The sequence below is a fragment of the Heptranchias perlo genome, chromosome 5, assembly GCF_035084215.1.
Source record: "Heptranchias perlo isolate sHepPer1 chromosome 5, sHepPer1.hap1, whole genome shotgun sequence".
NCBI classification, from domain to species: domain Eukaryota; kingdom Metazoa; phylum Chordata; class Chondrichthyes; order Hexanchiformes; family Hexanchidae; genus Heptranchias; species Heptranchias perlo.
The window spans coordinates 112,202,104-112,219,926 of record NC_090329.1 but is presented as its reverse complement, the minus strand read 5'-3'; the positions used below and the strand labels follow the sequence as shown (position 1 = coordinate 112,219,926).

General features: G+C 46.0%; 1 protein-coding gene across 1 annotated transcript in view; it reads left to right on the top strand.

The window, feature by feature from the left end:
- ak9 (adenylate kinase 9) overlaps positions 1–17,823 on the top strand; it is a 404,375-nt gene that overhangs the window by 232,255 nt on the left and 154,297 nt on the right. The window contains exon 21 of the mRNA XM_067985304.1: positions 3,569–3,696. Within this exon, the coding sequence (XP_067841405.1) occupies positions 3,569–3,696 (128 nt within the window). The remainder of the gene's footprint in view (positions 1–3,568; positions 3,697–17,823) is intronic.

Here is a 17,823-nt window from a genome sequence, read left to right as displayed (position 1 = left end):
CAACTTGTCTAAATCACATTGGAGCCTCTTTGCATCCTCCTCACAGCTCACATTCCACCCCAGCTTTGTGTCGTCTGCAAACTTGGAAATGTTACATTTAGTTCCCTCATCCAAATCATTGATATACATTGTGAATAGCTGGGGCCCAAGCACTGATCCCTGCGTTACCCCACTAGTCACTGCCTGCCACCCGGAAAAAGACCCATTTATTCGTACTCTCTGTTTCCTGTCTGTCAACCAATTCTCAATCCATGCCAGTATATTCCCCCAATCCCATGTGCTTTAATTTTATACACTAATCTCTTGTGTGGGACCTTATCAAAAGCCTTCTGAAAATCCAAGTACACCACATCCACTGGTTCTCCCCTATCTATTCTACTAGTTAAATCCTTAAAAAACTCCAGGAGATTTGTTAAGCATAATTTCCCTTTCATAAACCCATGCTGACTTTCTCCAATCCCATTAATGCCTTCCAAGTGTTCTGTTATCACATCCTTTATAATTGATTCCAGCATTTTCCCCACTACTGATGTTCGGCTAACTGGTCTGTAATTCCCTGTTTTTTCTGTCCCTCCTTTTTGAAATAGTGGGGTTACATTTGCCACCCTCCAATCTGTAGGAACTGTTCCAGAGTCTATAGAATTTTGGAAGATGATCATCAATACATCCACTATTTCCAGGACCACTTTCTTTAGTACTCTGGGATGTAGATTATCAGGCCGTGGGGATTTGTCAGCCTTTAGCCCCATTAATTTCCTTAGCATGTTTTTTTACTAATACTGGTTTCCTTCAGTTCCTCCCTCTCACTTGACCCTTGGTTCCCTAACATTTCTGGGAGGTCATTTGTGTTTTCCTTTGTGAAGACAGACCCAAAGTATGTGTTTAATTGTTCTGCCATTTCTTTGTTCCCCATTATAATTTGCCCCATTTCTGACTGTAAGGGACCCACATTTGTCTTCACTAATCTTTTTCTCTTGACATATTTATAGAAGCTTTTACAGTCAGTTTTTATGTTCCCTGCTAGTTTACTCTCATACTCTATTTTTCCCCTCTTAATCAATCTCTTTGTCCTCTGCTGAATTCTAAACTGCTCCCAATCCTCAGTCTTGCCGCTTTTTCTGGCAATTTTATATGTCTCCTCTTTGGATCTAATACTATCCCTAATTTCTTTTGTAAGCCACGGTTGAGCTAACTTTCCTGTTTTATTTTTGCGCCAGACAGGAATGAATAATTGTTGTAATTCCTGCACATGTTCTTTAAATATTAGCCATTGCCTATCCACTGTCATCCTTTTAGTAAAGTTTCCCAATCTATCATAGCCAACTTGCACCTCATACTTTCATAATTTCCTTTATTTAGATTCAGGACCCTAGTTTCAGATTCAACTACTTCACTCTCCATCTTAATGAGGAATTCTATCATGTTGTGGTCACTCTTCCCTAAGGGACCCCGCACAACAAGATTGTTAATTAATCCTTCCTCGTTGCACAATACCCAGTCAAGGATCGCCTGTTCTCTAGTTAGTTCCTCAACATATTGGTCTAGAAAACCACTACGTCCACACTCCAGGAGTACCTCCCCCACAGTATTATTGCTAATTTGGTTTGACCAATCTATATGTAGATTAAAGTCACCCATGATTATAGTTGTACCCTTCTTGCATGCGTCTCTAATTTCCTGTTTAATGCCCTCCCCTACATCACCACTACTGTTTGGGGGCCTATAGACAACCCCCACCAATGTTTTCTGCCCCTTGGTGTTTCTTAGTTCCACCCATACAGATTCCACATCGTGATTTTTCCGAGCCAATATCCTTCCTCACTATTGCATGGATTTCCTCCTTTACTAACAACGCTACCCCACCCTCTTTCCCTTTTTGCCTGTCCTTCCTAAATATTGAATACCTCTGGATGTTCAATTCCCATCCTTGGTCACCCTGCAGCCATGTCTCCATAATCACAACTATATCATAACCCTGGTAATCTTGACCCTGGTAGGAACACAGACACAGATTGTAGCATGTTTAGCTTAAATATCACCAGCAGACTGGATGCTTGTAGTCTCTGTCCAGTCAACCGAAGCAAGAGGGATGTGATTGTGACTTGTCCTCCAAATTTCCTTTGCTCCATGTTGAAAAGCAATTGATGACCACTCGGATTGATGTCTGCATTTTTACCCTAATGGTATGACAAAGCTTTTGGTCTGTGGGAAATTTTGGAGACTATGAGACCATAAGAGATCGGAGCAGGAGTAGGCCATTCGGCTGCTCGAGCCTGCTCCGCGATTCAATGAGATCATGGCTGATCTGATTTTTACCTCAACTCCACTTTCCCACCTTTTCACCATATCCTTTGACTCCCTTGCTGATCAAAAATTTGTCTAACTCAGCCTTGAATGTATTCAATGACTCAGCCTCTACAGCTTTTTGGGGTAAAGAATTCCAAAGATTCACGACCCTCTGGGAGAAGAAATTCCACCTCATATTCATCTTAAACAGGCGACCCTTTATTCTGAGACTATGCCCTCTAGTTTTAGATTCCCCCATGAGGGGTAACATCCTCTCAGCATCTACCCTATCGAGTCCCCTCAGAATCTTGTATGTTTCAATAAGATCTCCTCTCATTCTTCTAAACACCAATGAGTATAGACTCAACCTGTTCAATCTTTCCTCATAAGTCAACCCTTCCATACCCGGAATCAACCTAGTGAACCTTCTCTGAACTGCCTCCAATGCAAGTATGTCCTTCCTTAATTAAGGGCACCAGAACTGTACGCAGTACTCAAGGTGTGGTCTCACCAGCACCCTGTACAGTTGTAGCATGACTTCCCTGCTTTTATACTCCATCCCCCTAGAAATAAAGGCCAATATTCCGTTTGCCTTCCGGATTACCTGTTGACTTTTTGTGTTTCATGTACGAGGACACCCAGATCCCTCTGTACCGCAGCATTTTGTAGTATTTCTCCATTCAAATAATATTTTGCTTTTTTATTTTTCCTCCCAAAGTGGATGACTTCACATTTTCCCACATTACATTCTATCTGCCAAATTTTTGCCCATTCACTTAACCCGTCAATATCCCTTTGCAGACACTGTATCCTCATCGCAACTTACTTTTCCACCTATCTTTGTATCATCAGCAAATTTGGCCAAAAGACACTCTGTTCCTTCATCTAAGTCATTGATATATATTGTAAATAGTTGAGGCCCCAGCACTGAGCCCTGTGGCACCCCACTAGTTACAGATTGCCATTTGAAAATGACCCTTTTATCCCGACTCTTTGTTTTCTGTTAGTTAGCCAATCCTCTATCCATGCCAGTATATTACCCCCAACACCATAAGCTCTTATCTTGTGCAGTAATCTTTTATGTGGCACCTTATCGAATGCCTTTCCGAAATCCAAATATACTGCATGGAGTGAGCTTGTATGCTATCACTCTGTAATGCATTGAACATCTTGCTGTTGTTCCTTTTTAGAATTCAGAATAAAGCTTATCATTGGCTTATTAGACCAGAAATTCATCAAATTTAATAGTGCTACTGTTCACAAAACTTTTGTATTTTTTCAGGAGGAAGAAGAAGTGACGTTTACTGCTGAAGAGGAGGCCATCAAATTATATCTGACTGAAGATGAACCATTACCACCAGAGGTGCTTGATAATCTCCTTCTAAAGTGGTGGAATGAAGAACCTTTCAAGTGAGTTTACTTTATTTCAAATATAAGAGCTTAATTGTGTCAGTGAACTTCATATCTAGTTTTCTTAATTTTAGTAATTCTAAATGCTATCTTTGAATTTAAAAGACATATAAAAACACGCTATATCTCCTAGTCAGAGTACAGATACATCTCGTGGCATAAACAACATACAATGGAACAGCCTAGAAATGAAATTCCAGTTGTTTGCAGAGCAATTTCCAGTGATAAAAGAACAGTGAGGTGTGTCTTGAAGACTGGACCCAAGAAACTGATGGAGGGAGTGAAAGATGAATATGAAAAAGTGCAAAGTTCAACAGGTGTGGAGCAAGATAAATGCAGTGTCTCATACCACTAGAACTAGGAAGACATCCAGAAGATATGTGACTTGGAGAACTCAACTGAGAATTCTCATGGCAACTAGGTATGGGCAATAAATGCATCTTGCCAACATTGCCCTCATTCCAAGAACAAATTTTTAAAGAGTACTTCATATTAATTTTAGTGATAGGAACTCACCATATATATAGTTGAAAGGAGCCTACCATATATACAGATGAAAGGTTTTGCAAACTCAGAACAGTATCACTCTAAACACTTCCTCTCACAAAATAGGAACATAAGAAATAGGACTCCGCCATTCAATAAGATCGCGGCTGATCTTTGACTTCAACTCCACATTTTTTTAATTACTCGTTCATGGGATGTGGACGTCGATGGCGAGGCCAGCATTTATTGCCCATCCCTAATTGCCCTTGAGAAGGTGGTGGTGAGCCGCCATCTTGAACTGCTGCAGTCCGTCTGGTGAAGGTTCTCCCACAGTGCTGTTGGGTGGGGAGTTCCAGGATTTTGACCCAGTGACAATGAAGGAACGGCGATATATTTCCAAGTCGGGATGATGTGTGACTTGGAGGGGAACGTGCAGGTGGTGTTGTTCCCATGTGCCTGCTGCCCTTGTCCTTCTAGGCGGTAGAGGTCGCGGGTTTGGGAGGTGCTGTCGAAGAAGCCTTGTCGAGTTGCTGCAGTGCATCCTGTGGGTGGTACACACTGCAGCCACAGTGCGCCGGTGGTGAAGGGAGTGAATGTTTAGTGTGGTGGCTGGGGTGCCAATCAAGCGGGCTGCTTTGTCCTGGATGGTGTCGAGCTTCTTGAGTGTTGTTAGAGTTGCACTCATCCAGGCAAGTGGAGAGTATTCCATCACACTCCTGACTTGTGCCTTGTAGATGGTCCACTTTCCCGCCCGATCTCCCATCCCTTGATTCACCTATTGATCTCAGTCTTGAATATACTCAACGACTCAGCATCCACAGCCCTCTGGGGTAGAGAATTCCAAAGATTCACAACCCTCTGAGTGAAGAAATTTCTCCTCATCTCAGTCCTAAATGGCCATCTCATTCCTAAATATTTCAGGCTTATTGTTCAAGTGCAGTGGCAACATTGGATCATCAATTAAATGGAGAACTGATATTACAGTTAATTATCTGTACAAGATACATACATTAGGAGTTGTCCAAGAACAGGTAGATGATTCTTGTTATATTTTTGGGTTTTTGCATTAGATACTATCTTAGTGTTCACTGTCACTGAGCACTCCCGTAAGCAGACCGTGCATCCGTTACAAACCTGAGTGTACCTTTTCCTGCTCAATATCTAGATAAATGTAGTGAAACCCATGGACCAAACAGACAATGTATGTCACTACACCCTGTCTTACTGGATTAAGTCACATGCCGCCACATGATCTCCTCAACATAAACTATATCATGATGTGGAGATGCCGGTGATGGACTGGGGTTGACAAATGTAAAGAATCTTACAACACCAGGTTATAGTCCAACAATTTTATTTGAAAATCACAAGCTTTCGGAGACTTTCTCCTTCATAAGGTGAATGTGGGAATCCTTGAACGTTTCGCATTTATATTCAGAGAACAATACCTGGTGATTACAGATAATCTTTCCAACTGCCCGTTGTCAAGGCAATCAAAGTGTTCAGACAGAGAGGTGTTACCTATAGGACCACCGAATATACAAACGGCCAGAACACAAAACAGAGAGAGAGAGGGAGAAACATCTGAAAGGAAGAGAAAGACAGAGAATGACCTGTTGTATTAAAAACAGATAACTTTTATTCGCTGGTGGGGTTACGTGTAGCGTGACATGAACCCAAGATCCCGGTTGAGGCCGTCTTCATGGGTGCGGAACTTGGCTATCAATTTCTGCTCGACGATTTTGCGTTGTCGTGTGTCTCGAAGGCCGCCTTGGAGAACGCTTACCCGAAGATCGGTGGCTGAATGTCCTTGACTGCTGAAGTGTTCCCCGACTGGGAGGGAACCCTCCTGTCTGGCGATTGTTGCACGGTGTCGGTTCATCCGTTGTCGCAGTGTCTGCATGGTCTCGCCAATGTACCATGCTCCGGGGCATCCTTTCCTGCAACGTATAAGGTAGACAACATTGGCCGAGTCACAGGAGTATGAACCATGTACCTGGTGGGTGGTGTCCTCTCGTGAGATCGTGGTATCTGTGTCGATGATCTGGCATGTCTTGCAGAGGTTGCCGTGGCAGGGTTGTGTGGTGTCGTGGACGCTGTTCTCCTGAAAGCTGGGTAATTTGCTGTGAACGATGGTCTGTTTGAGGTTGGGTGGCTGTTTGAAGGCGAGTAGTGGAGGCATGGGGATGGCCTTAGCGAGGTGTTCGTCGTCATCGATGACATGTTGAAGGCTGCGGAGAACGTGGCGTAGTTTCTCCGCTCCGGGGAAGTACTGGACGACGAAGGGTACTCTGTTGGTTGCGTCCCGTGATTGTCTTCTGAGGGGGTCTATGCGATTTTTCGCTGTGGCCCATCGGAACTGTCGATCGACGAGTCGAGCGTCATATCCCGTTGTTACAAGGGCGTCTTTCAGCGTCTGTAGGTGTCCATCGCGTTCCTCCTCGTCTGAGCAGATCCTGTGTATTCGCAGGGCCTGTCCATAGGGGATGGCCTCTTTGACGTGGTTAGGGTGGAAGCTGGAAAAGTGGAGCATCGTGAGGTTGTCTGTGGGCTTGCGGTAGAGTGAGGTGCTGAGGTGCCCATCTTTGATGGAGATCCGTGTGTCCAAGAAAGAAACCGATTCTGAGGAATAGTCCATGGTGAGCTTGATGGTGGGATGGAACTTGTTGATGTTATCGTGTAGTCTCTTCAGTGATTCTTCGCCGTGGGTCCATAGGAAGAAAATGTCGTCGATGTATCTGGTGTATAGCGTTGGTTGGAGGTCCTGTGCAGTGAAGAAGTCCTGCTCGAACTTGTGCATGAAAATGTTGGCGTATTGGGGTGCGAATTTGGTCCCCATGGCTGTTCCGTGTGTTTGGGTAAAGAACTGGTTATCGAAGGTGAAGACATTGTGATCCAGGATGAAGCGGATGAGTTGTAGGATGGCGTCTGGAGATTGGCTGTTGTTGGTGTTGAGTAATGATGCTGTTGCAGCGATGCCGTCATCGTGGGGGATACTGGTGTAGAGTGCCGAGACGTCCATCGTGGTGAGAAGTGTTCCTGGTTCAACTGGTCCGTGGGTACTGAGTTTTTGTAGGAAGTCTGTAGTGTCGCGACAGAAGCTGGGGGTTCCCTGTATGATGGGTTTCAGGATGCCCTCGATGTATCCAGAGAGGTTCTCACACAGGGTTCCGTTGCCTGATACGATAGGATGTCCAGGTGTGTTGGCTTTGTGTATCTTTGGGAGGCAGTAGAAGTCTCCCACGCGGGGAGTACGTGGGATGAGAGCATGTACGCTGCTTTGAAGGTCTGGATCGAAGGTCTTGATCAGTTTGTTGAGCTGGTGGGTGTGTTCTTTGGTCAGATCTGCGGGTAACCGTCTGTAGTGTTCCTGGTTGTCCAGTTGTCGGTATGCTTCTTTGCAATAGTCCGTTCTGTTCAGTATGACGATGGCTCCTCCTTTGTCCGCTGGTTTGATGACGATGTTGCGGTTGGTCTTGAGAGCGTTGATGGCGTTGCGTTGTGCTCGGGTGACATTCTGGACTGTCTTGTGAGTGTGGCTGATGAATCTGGCATTGACGCATTTCCTGACAGCTTGAGCATACATGTCAAGCTTAGGGCAGCGACCGTCCGGAGGAGTCCAGTTTGACTCTTTCTTCTTCGGTTGCTGTACCGGTACAGGACCCACAAGCTTACCTGCCACAATCAAACCCCCGCGATTGGTCGACACCCCCCCACCCGATGGGAGAAGCCCCCCCCCACCAATGACCGACCTGCCAACCTCCAACTCCTCTGCCAACCTAGGATCTTCTGCCCTGCCGATCACTTCCTGGACAGACCTATCAGAAATGGGCAACAATTGGGACTGACTGTAGGAGTCCTTAATGTTGACTCCGGACTCAATGAAATTTCATGGCTTCAGGTGAAACAAAGCCAAGGAATTTTTCTCCTCACCAGAACTAGCCATCTGTCCCTCCACTGATAAATAAATACGCCTCCTTGTTGAATATCACTTAAATGAAGCACTGAGGAAAGCAAGGGCATAAAATATACTCAGGGTGGGGGACTTCATTGTCCACCACAAAGAGTGGCTCCGTAGTAGCACCACTCACTAAGTTGGCTGAGTCCTGAGAGACATAAGGCGTAAATTTAATCCTATCCACCCGGTAGAAACTGCCCATTCCTACTGTCTTCTGTTTTAACCTGCTCTTCTCATGCAGGCCTAAAATTGGCAGGTTCTCTCTTTAAATATGCACGAGTCCAATGACATAATTGAGCTCGACTGCAATTTTAACTCGTGGCCTGAGCAGGGAAGCCATTGTGGCTTTCCCGCCAGGTGAAGCTAGCAGGAAGAGCAGCAAGAGCCCAAAGAGGCATAGCTTTTTTTTCATTCCAGACCCCACAAGGAAAGTTTAGGCCTCCCTTTCCCGCTTCCCGATTGCTCCTGAGACACTCCTGAAACCCTGCAGTCCTGGCCGGCGGCCCGCTGCTGCCCAAATTTACACTCAAGCTCACCGGCCAGCTGCCGCTTCCCGCCAGTTTAGGGTGGGCAATTGACATGGGGAATGCAGATGATGCCCAGGGGTTAAAATCTTCCAGGCCTCCTGCTGCCGAGGTCAGGGAGCATTGGTACTCGGCTCACCTGCACTCGCCCTCTTCCCACTCCAGGTTAAAGTCGGTCCTATAGTTTGCCAATTGGGCCTGTGTCAGGTAGTGAGGGAACCAACACAAGGGAATAATCTACTTGACCTCATCCTGACAAATCTACATGCCACAGACATATCTGTCCACAATAGCATTGTTAGGAGTACCCACTGCATAGTCCTTGTGAAAACAAAGTTCATTTCCACAGTGAATGTAGTGTGGTTACCACCTTGCTAATTGGGACAAACTAAGGACAGCAGCCCAAAACTGGGCCATCAGCAGCAGTAGAATTGTATACCACCATAATTTGTAATGTCTTGACCTTCCTTACTCCTCCATCACCATCAAGCCGGAAAACCAATGCTGTTTGAATGGGGAGTGCATAAGGGTGTGCCTGGAGTAACATCAGGCATACCTTAGAATGAGGTATGAGTCTCTTGATGCTAACACATAGGGCTGCCTCCTGGCTGAACACCAAAAGCAGCTTGCTATAGACAGAACTAAGAAGTCCCATAAGCAACAGATCAGAGCAAAACTCTGTAGCCCTACCACAATGTCAAGAATGATGGTGTGTTAGCAGCAACTAACAGGAGGAGGAGACTCCATGAACAACCTCATCCTCAAACATGGCAGAACCCAGCACGAGAAGCTGGAATGAAGTGTTTGCAAATTACTTCAGCCAAAAGTGCTAAGTGGATGATCCTACTTGGCCTCCTCCTGAGGTCCCCATCATCATAGATAGCAATTTCTATCCAATTCAATTAATTCTTTATGACATTAGTAACATGCTGATTACATTGAACACAGCAAAGACTATGGACACTGTCAACATTGTGGTTGTAGTGCTGAAGACCTGTGTACCAGAACTAGCCTTCCTCCTAGTTAAGATGGTTCCAGTGTAGCTATGATGCTGTCATCTACTCGACAATGTGGAAGTGTCCAGTCCTAGCCACCAAAAACAGAATAAATCTAACATCACCAATTAGCGCACAATCAGCCTCCTCTCACTCATCAGTAAAGTGATGGAAGGAATCATCACTAGTGTCATAAAATGGCAGGTACTTACCAATAACCTGCTCATTAATGCTCAGTTTGGGTTCCACCAAACCCACTTGCTTTCAGACCATCACAGCCTTCACCTAGACATGGACACAAGAGCTGGATGCCAGAGAAGAGTTGAGAGTAGCCAGCCCTCAACATGGAAGCAGCATTTCGCTGAATACAGCACCAAGGAGCCCTAGCAAAACCGAGGTCAAAGGGGGTTATGAGGCAACCCTTTCAGTGGCTTGAATTATATCTGACACAGGAAGATGGAAAGATGGAGCCCAATCGACTCAGCCCAAGTTATCGCTGATGGAGTTACTCTGGGCAGCATCCTTGGTCCAATCTTCAGCTGCTTCATCAATGCTTCCTTCCATCCTTAAGGTCAGGAGCAAGGCTGTTGGCTGACAATTCCACAGTGTTCATCCCAATTCAAAACTCCTCCCTGGAACCATTCGAGTAAATCTTTTCTGCACCCTTTCTAAGGCCTTCACATCCGTCCTAAAGTGCGGTGCCCAGAATTGGACACAATAGTCCAGTTGTGGCCGAACCAGTATTTTATAAAGGTTCATCATAACTTCCTTGCTTTTGTACTTTATGCCTCTATTTATAAAGCCCAGAATCCCGTATGCTTTTTTAACCACTTTCTCAACCTACCCTGCCACCTTCAACGATTTGTGCACATATAACCCCAGATCTCTGTTCCTGCATCCCTTTTAGAATTGTACCCTTTTTATATAGTTTATATTGCCTCCCCTCATTCTTCCTATCAAAATGCATCACTTCGCTCATCTCTGCATTAAATTTCATCTGCCACGTGTCCGCCCATTCCACCAGCCTGTCTATATCCTCTTGAAGTCTATCACTATCCTCTTCACTGTTCACTACGCTTCCAAGTTCGGTGTCATCTGTGAATTTTGAAATTGTACCCTGTACATTCAAGTCCAAGTCATTAATATATATCAAGAAAAGCAGTGGGCCTAGTATCGACCCCTGGGGAACACCACTGTACACCTTCCTCCAGTCCGAAAAACAACCGTTCACCACTACTCTCTGTTTTCTGCCACTTAGCCAATTTCGTATCCGTGCTGCCACTGCCCCTTTTATTCCATGGGCTTTAACTTTGATGACAAGCCTATTATGTGGCACTTTATCAAATGCCTTTTGCAAGTCCATATACATTGCATCAACCGCATTGCCCTCATCAACCCTTTCTGTTACAAAAAACTCATTGGGAAATTAGATTAAAAGATATGATGCTAGATAAGCAATGGCGAATATTTAAAGAAATAATTCATAATTTCCAACGAATATACATTCCCTTGAGGAATAAAAACTCCACAGGAAAAGTGATACAACCGTAGCTAACTAGAGAAGTTAAGGATAGTATTAGATTAAAAGAAAAGGTTTACAATGTTGCCAAAAAGACTGGTAAGCCTGACAATTGGGAGGGTTTTAGAAATCAGCAAAGGATAACCAAGAAATTGATAAAGAGAGAGAGAATTGAATATGAGAGTAAACTAGCAAGAAATATAAAAGCAGATTGTAAGAGCTTCTACGAGTATATAAAAAGGAAGAGATAAGAGAAAGTAAACGTGGGTCCCTTAGAGGCAAAATCAGGAGAAATTATAATGGGGATTAAGGAAATAGCAGAGATGTTAAACAATTATTTTATATCTGTCTTCACAGTAGAAAACACAAAAAACATACCTGAAATAGTGGGGAACCAAGGGCTCAATTTTACCACCCGCTATCGGGTGCGTTTCCCGCGGGGGGGCTCTGAAAATCGGAGAATCCCGGCGCGGTAGCGGAGCCCGCCCCAAACCCGCGCACTTCCGGGTTCCCCGCTGACGCGCCGGTGTGCGCGCGCAGCCCCCGCTGGTGGGAATCCCGCAGGCAATTAAAGCCAGCGGGATGCCACTTGACAATATTTAGTTAGGTATTTCAGGTCATTAACTGACCTGATTAAGGGACTATGTGGGATTTTAGAACAAAATGGGACTGTTTCCCACACTGGGGGAAACACTCCCAGCTCGAATGGACGTGTTGCAGCCGTCAGCCTGTGGCAGCTGCAAAGGTCCATTTGACAGGTGGGGGGGGGGGAAATCCTCACCCATTGCAGGAGGCCGCTCCGTCACTTGGGACAAAGTTTGGCCCCCACCACCCTCCTCCTGACAGTCAAAGTCACCAACCTGCACACGTACCCCGGGGTCCGGAGACATGTACCTACCTTGCGGACCCCCTCCGATGTACATCGTGCGGATGGGGGCCACCGTAGCTGCAGTCATGACCTCCTCGGAGGGCGACCAGCATCACCAGCCTCGCCATCCACGCCGTCCACCTCTGACACGTGGAGCTCCACAACAGAGTGCTGTGACACATCCACCTGTACAGCAGGAGTTAGGGCTACCGCAGAGAGAGATGCGTCGCAGAGGGCACTACCCTCGCCACAGGGTCCACAGACCGAGGCTCAGCCTCCTGGACCTCTCTGAGCAGCAGTGCACACGGAGGCTCAGAGTCACTCGACTTGTAGCCGTGGACATCTGCAGCCTCTTTCATGCCGAGCTGCTCCTGGCTGGCCCGAGCACCATCTTCTTACCTGTCGCTGTCAAAGTCACCACTGCCCTCCACAACTTCTCCTCCGCAGCCTGCCAGGCTGCAACCGGGGACATCCCCGATGTGTCTCAGTCGTCTGCGCAGAAGAGCCCTGCAAATACACCTACACCCACTCTGCAGTGACACAATGGGTGGCATCAGTGGTGGGTCCTCATAGTGATACCCAGGAGCGGGCATTATTGCACAAACCAGACAGGATTCGCGGAGACATGGCAGTAGTGGTGCCAATATAATGTGTGATGTGAGTTGTTCTTAAATTCAATATAAGTAACACCCATGACAAACCCTCAAACACCCTTGTGCATCCCCTTCATGCTCACGACACGTTTGCCTGCGTACGCTGCGTACTGCACATATGTGATGCATGCCCTGTGGCTGCAGCACAGGTTGTGGCAGGTTGAGTGAGGCTGGCCGTGAGAGCGATGCACGAGAGGGTGAGTATGGGATAGAGCCATGAGATTGTATGAGGATTGGGTTGCGTGGTAGTGGCGGGGTGAGTACTGGCGAGGTGAGTAGGTGCAGGTAAGATGAGGATGTGGTTTGAGTGGGTATGAGGGGTGATGTGACAGAGTAGTGTTGGCAGTGCCGAAGGAGATGTGGGGTGGGGGCAGTGCTGTGGCAGACGGAGTGCAGGGGAAAGACTACGTGTACTCACTGTGGCTGACCTACTGAGGTCATTGGAGCGCCTCCTGCAATGTCTGCAGGTGGGCGATACGTTGGTGGCGCAGGTGACCCCCTCTGCCACCTCGAGCCAGGCCTTCCTGGTGGCAGAGGCGGGCCGCCTCCTCCCGCCCGCCGGGTGGAAGATCTCTGTCCTCCCCCTCCTCCTCACCCCATGTATTGATACCTGGGGTGAGGCATCATTAAACTGGGAGCAGCCTTCCCCCTGGGCTGCTCCATGCAGTCATCTTTGCTATTGATTGCAGCATCTGTCAGTGGAGGACTGCCCCTTTAAATAGAGCTCCTCCAGCTGACAGATCTTACTGTGCATGCGCAGCCCGCCCGACGCGCAGATCAGAAGCGGGGAACCCGGAGGAGCAGGTAAGTGGCTCCAATTAGTGATTTGCCTGCTACGATCGCGCGGGAAACCCACCAATTTCACCGGGCGCATTACCCACGCGCTCGATAGCCCACCCGCCGAGAACCCGCAGCCCTGCTAACATAGGGCCCCAAGTGTCAAATGAGAGGGAGGAATTTAAAGTAATTAAGATTAGTAAAGAAAAACTTTTAGAAAAATTAATGCGACTAAAAGCCGACAAATCCCTTGGACCTGATGGCCTACATCCTAGGATTTTAAAAGGGCTGTTTGCAGAGATAGTGGATGCATTGGTTTTGATCTTCCAGAATGCACTAGATTCTGGAACGGTCCCTGTGGATTGGAAGGTAGCAAATGTAACCCCACTATTCAAGAAAGGAGGGACAGAGAAAAGAGGGAACGACAGGCCAGTTAGCCTGACATCAGAAGTAGGGAAATGCTAGAATTTATTATTAAGGACGTAGTAACAGGGCACTTAGAAAATAATAATATGATGAGGCAGGGTCAACACGGTTTTATGAAAGGGAAATGTTTTTGAGGGTGTAACTAGAAGAGTAGATAAGGGGGAATCAGTAGATGTGGTATGTTTGGATTTTCAAAAGGAATTCGATAAGGTGCCACATAAGAGGTTGTTACGCAACAGAAGGGCTCATGGGATTGGGGGTAAGATATTAGCATGGATTAAGGATTGGTTAACGGACAGATAAACTGCATTTATTTCAATGCAAGAAGTCTGATGGGCAAGGCAGATGAACTCAGGGCATGGATGGGTACATGGGACTGGGATGTTATAGCTATTACTGAAACATGGCTAAGGGAGGGGCAGGACTGGCAACTCAATGTTCCAGGGTACAGATGCTATAGGAAAGATAGAACAGGAGGTAAGAGAGGAGGGGGAGTTGCGTTCTTGATTAGGGAGAACATCACGGCAGTAGTGAGAGAGGATATATCCGAGGGTTCGCCCACTGAGTCTATATGGGTAGAACTGAAAAATAAGAAGGGAGAGATCACTTTGATAGGATTGTACTACAGACCCCCAAATAGTCAACGGGAAATTGAGGAGCAAATATGTAAGGAGATTACAGACAGCTGCAAGAAAAATAGGGTGGTAATAGTAGGGGACTTTAACTTTCCCAACATTGACTGGGACAGCCATAGCATTAGGGGCTTGGATGGAGAGAAATTTGTTGAGTGTATTCAGGAGGAATTTCTCATTCAGTATGTGGATGGCCCGACGAGAGAGGGGGCAAAACTTGACCTCCTCTTGGGAAATAAGGAAGGGCAGGTGACAGAAGTGTTAGTGAGGGATCACTTTGGGACCAGTGATCATAATTCCATTAGCTTCAAGATAGCTATGGAGAATGATAGGTCTGGCCCAAAAGTTAAAATTCTAAATTGGGGAAAGGCCAATTTTGATGGTATTAGACAGGAACTTTCAGAAGTTGATTGGGAGAGTCTGTTGGCAGGCAAAGGGACGTCTGGTAAGTGGGAGGCCTTCAAAAGTGTGTTAACCAGGGTTCAGGGTAAGCACATTCCTTATAAAGTGAAGGGCAAGGCTGGTAGAAGTAGGGAACCTTGGATGACTCGGGCGATTGAGGCTCTAGTCAGAAAGAAGAAGGAGGCATATGACATGCATAGGCAGCTGGGATCAAGTGGATCCCTTGAAGAGTATAGAGATTGCCGGAGTAGAGTTGAGAGAGAAATCAGGAGGGCAAAAAGGGGACATGAGATTGCTTTGGCAGATAAGGCAAAGGTAAATCCAAAGAGCTTCTACAAATACATAAAGGGCAAAAGGGTAACTAGGGAGAGAGTAGGGCCTCTTAAGGATTAACAAGGTCATCTATGTGCGGAACCACAAGAGATGGGTGAGATCCTAAATGAATATTTCGCATCGGTATTTACGGTTGAGAAAGGCATGGATGTTAGGGAACTTGTGGAAATAAATAGTGATGTCTTGAGGAGTGTACACATTACAGAGAGGGAGGTGCTGGAAGTCTTAACGCGCATCAAGGTAGATAAATCTCCGGGACCTGATGAAATGTATCCCAGGACGTTATGGGAGGTCAGGGAGGAAATTGCGGGTCCCCTAGCAGAGATATTTGAATCATCGACAGCTACAGGTGAGGTGCCTGAAGATTGGAGGATAGCAAATGTTGTGCCTTTGTTTAAGAAGGGCGGCAGGGAAAAGCCTGGGAATTACAGACCGGTGAGCCTGACATCTGTAGTGGGTAAGTTGTTGGAGGGTATTCTGAGTGACAGGATCTACAGGCGTTTGGAGAGGCAGGGACTGTCAGCATGGTTTAGTGAGAGGAAAATCATGTCTCACAAATTTGATTGAGTTTTTTGAAGGGGTAACCAAGAAGATAGATGAGGGCTGTGCAGTAGACGTGGTCTACATGGACTTTAGCAAAGCCTTTGACAAGGTACCGCATGGTAGGTTGTTACATAAGGTTAGATCTCACGGGATCCAAGGTGAGGTAGCCAATTGGATACAAAATTGGATTGACGACAGAAGACAGAGGGTGGTTGTAGAGGGTTGTTTTTCAAATTGGAGGCCTGTGACCAGCGGTGTGCCTCAGGGATCGGTGCTGGGTCCGCTGTTATTTGTTATTTATATTAATGATTTGGATGAGAATTTAGGAGGAATGGTTAGTAAGTTTGCAGATGACACCAAGATTGGTGGCATTGTGGACAGTGAAGAAGGTTATCTAGGATTGCAACAGGATCTTGATAAATTGGGCCAGTGGGCCAATGAATGACAGATGAAGTTTAATTTAGATAAATGTGAGGTGATGCATTTTGGTAGATCGAATCGGGCCAGGACCTACTCCGTTAATAGTAGGGCGTTGGGGAGAGTTATAGAACAAAGAGATCTAGGAGTACAGGTTCAGAGCTCCTTGAAAGTGGAGTCACAGGTGGATAGGGTGGTGAAGAAGGCATTCAGCATGCTTGGTTTCATTGGTCAGAACATCGAATACAGGAGTTGGGATGTCTTGTTGAAGTTGTACAAGACATTAGTTAGGCCACACTTGGAATACTGTGTACAGTTCTGGTCACCCTATTATAGAAAGGATATTATTAAACTAGAAAGAGTGCAGAAAAGATTTACTAGGATGCTACCGGGACTTGATGGTTTGACTTATAGGGAGAGGTTGGATAGACTGAGACTTTTTTCCCTGGAGAGTAGGAGGTTTAGGGGTGATCTTATGGAAGTCTATAAAATAATGAGGGGCATAGATAAGGTAGAGAGTCAAAATCTTTTCCCAAAGGTAGGGGAGTCTATAACGAGGGGACATAGATTTAAGGTGAGAGGGGAGAGATACAAAAGGGTCCAGAGGGGCAATTTTTTCACTCAAAGGGTGGTGAGTGTCTGGAACGAGCTGCCAGAGGCAGTAGTAGAGGCGGGTACAATTTTGTCTTTTAAAAAGCATTTGGACAGTTACATGGGTAAGATGGGTATAGAGGGATATGGGCCAAGTGCAGGCAACTGGGACTAGCTTAGTGGTATAAACTGGGTGACATGGACATGTTGGGCCGAAGGGCCTGTTTCCATGTTGTAAACTTCTATGATTCTATGAAAACCGAGAGTAGGAATAAACAGGTCCTTTTCGGGTTCGTAGGTTGCAACTAGTGGGGTGCCGCAGGGATCGGTGCTTGGGCCTCAGCTATTTATAATCTAAATGACTGAGATGAAGGGACCGAGTGTAATGTATCCAAGTTTGCTGGCGATACAAAGCTAGGTGGGAAAATAAGCTGTGAGGAGGACGCAAAGGGTCTGCAAAGGGATATTGACAGGTTAAGTGAGTGGCAGATGGAGTATAATGTGGGGAAATGTGAGGTTATTCACTTTGGTAGGAAAAATAGAAAAATTGAATATTTTTTAAATGGTGAGAAACTATGAAATGTTGATGTTTAGAAGGATTTGGGTGTTCTTGTACACGAAACACAGAAATTTAACATGAAGGTACAGCAAGCAATTAGGAAGGCAAATGGTATGTTGGCCTTTATTGCAAGGGGGTTGGAGTACAAGAGTAAGGAAGTTTTGTTGCAGTTGTGCAGGGCTTTGGTGAGACCACATCTGGAGTACTGTGTGCAATTTTGGTCTCCTTACCTAAGGAAGGATATACTTGCCTTAGAGGCAGTGCAATGAAGGTTCACTGGAATGATTCCTGGGATGAGAGGGTTGTCCTGTGAGGAGAATGAGAGGTGATCTCATTGAAACATATAAGATTCAAAGAGGGCTTGATAGGGTAGAAGTTGAGAGGATGTTTCCCCTGGTTGGAGAGTCTAGAACTAGGGTACATATTCTCAGGATAAGGGGGCGG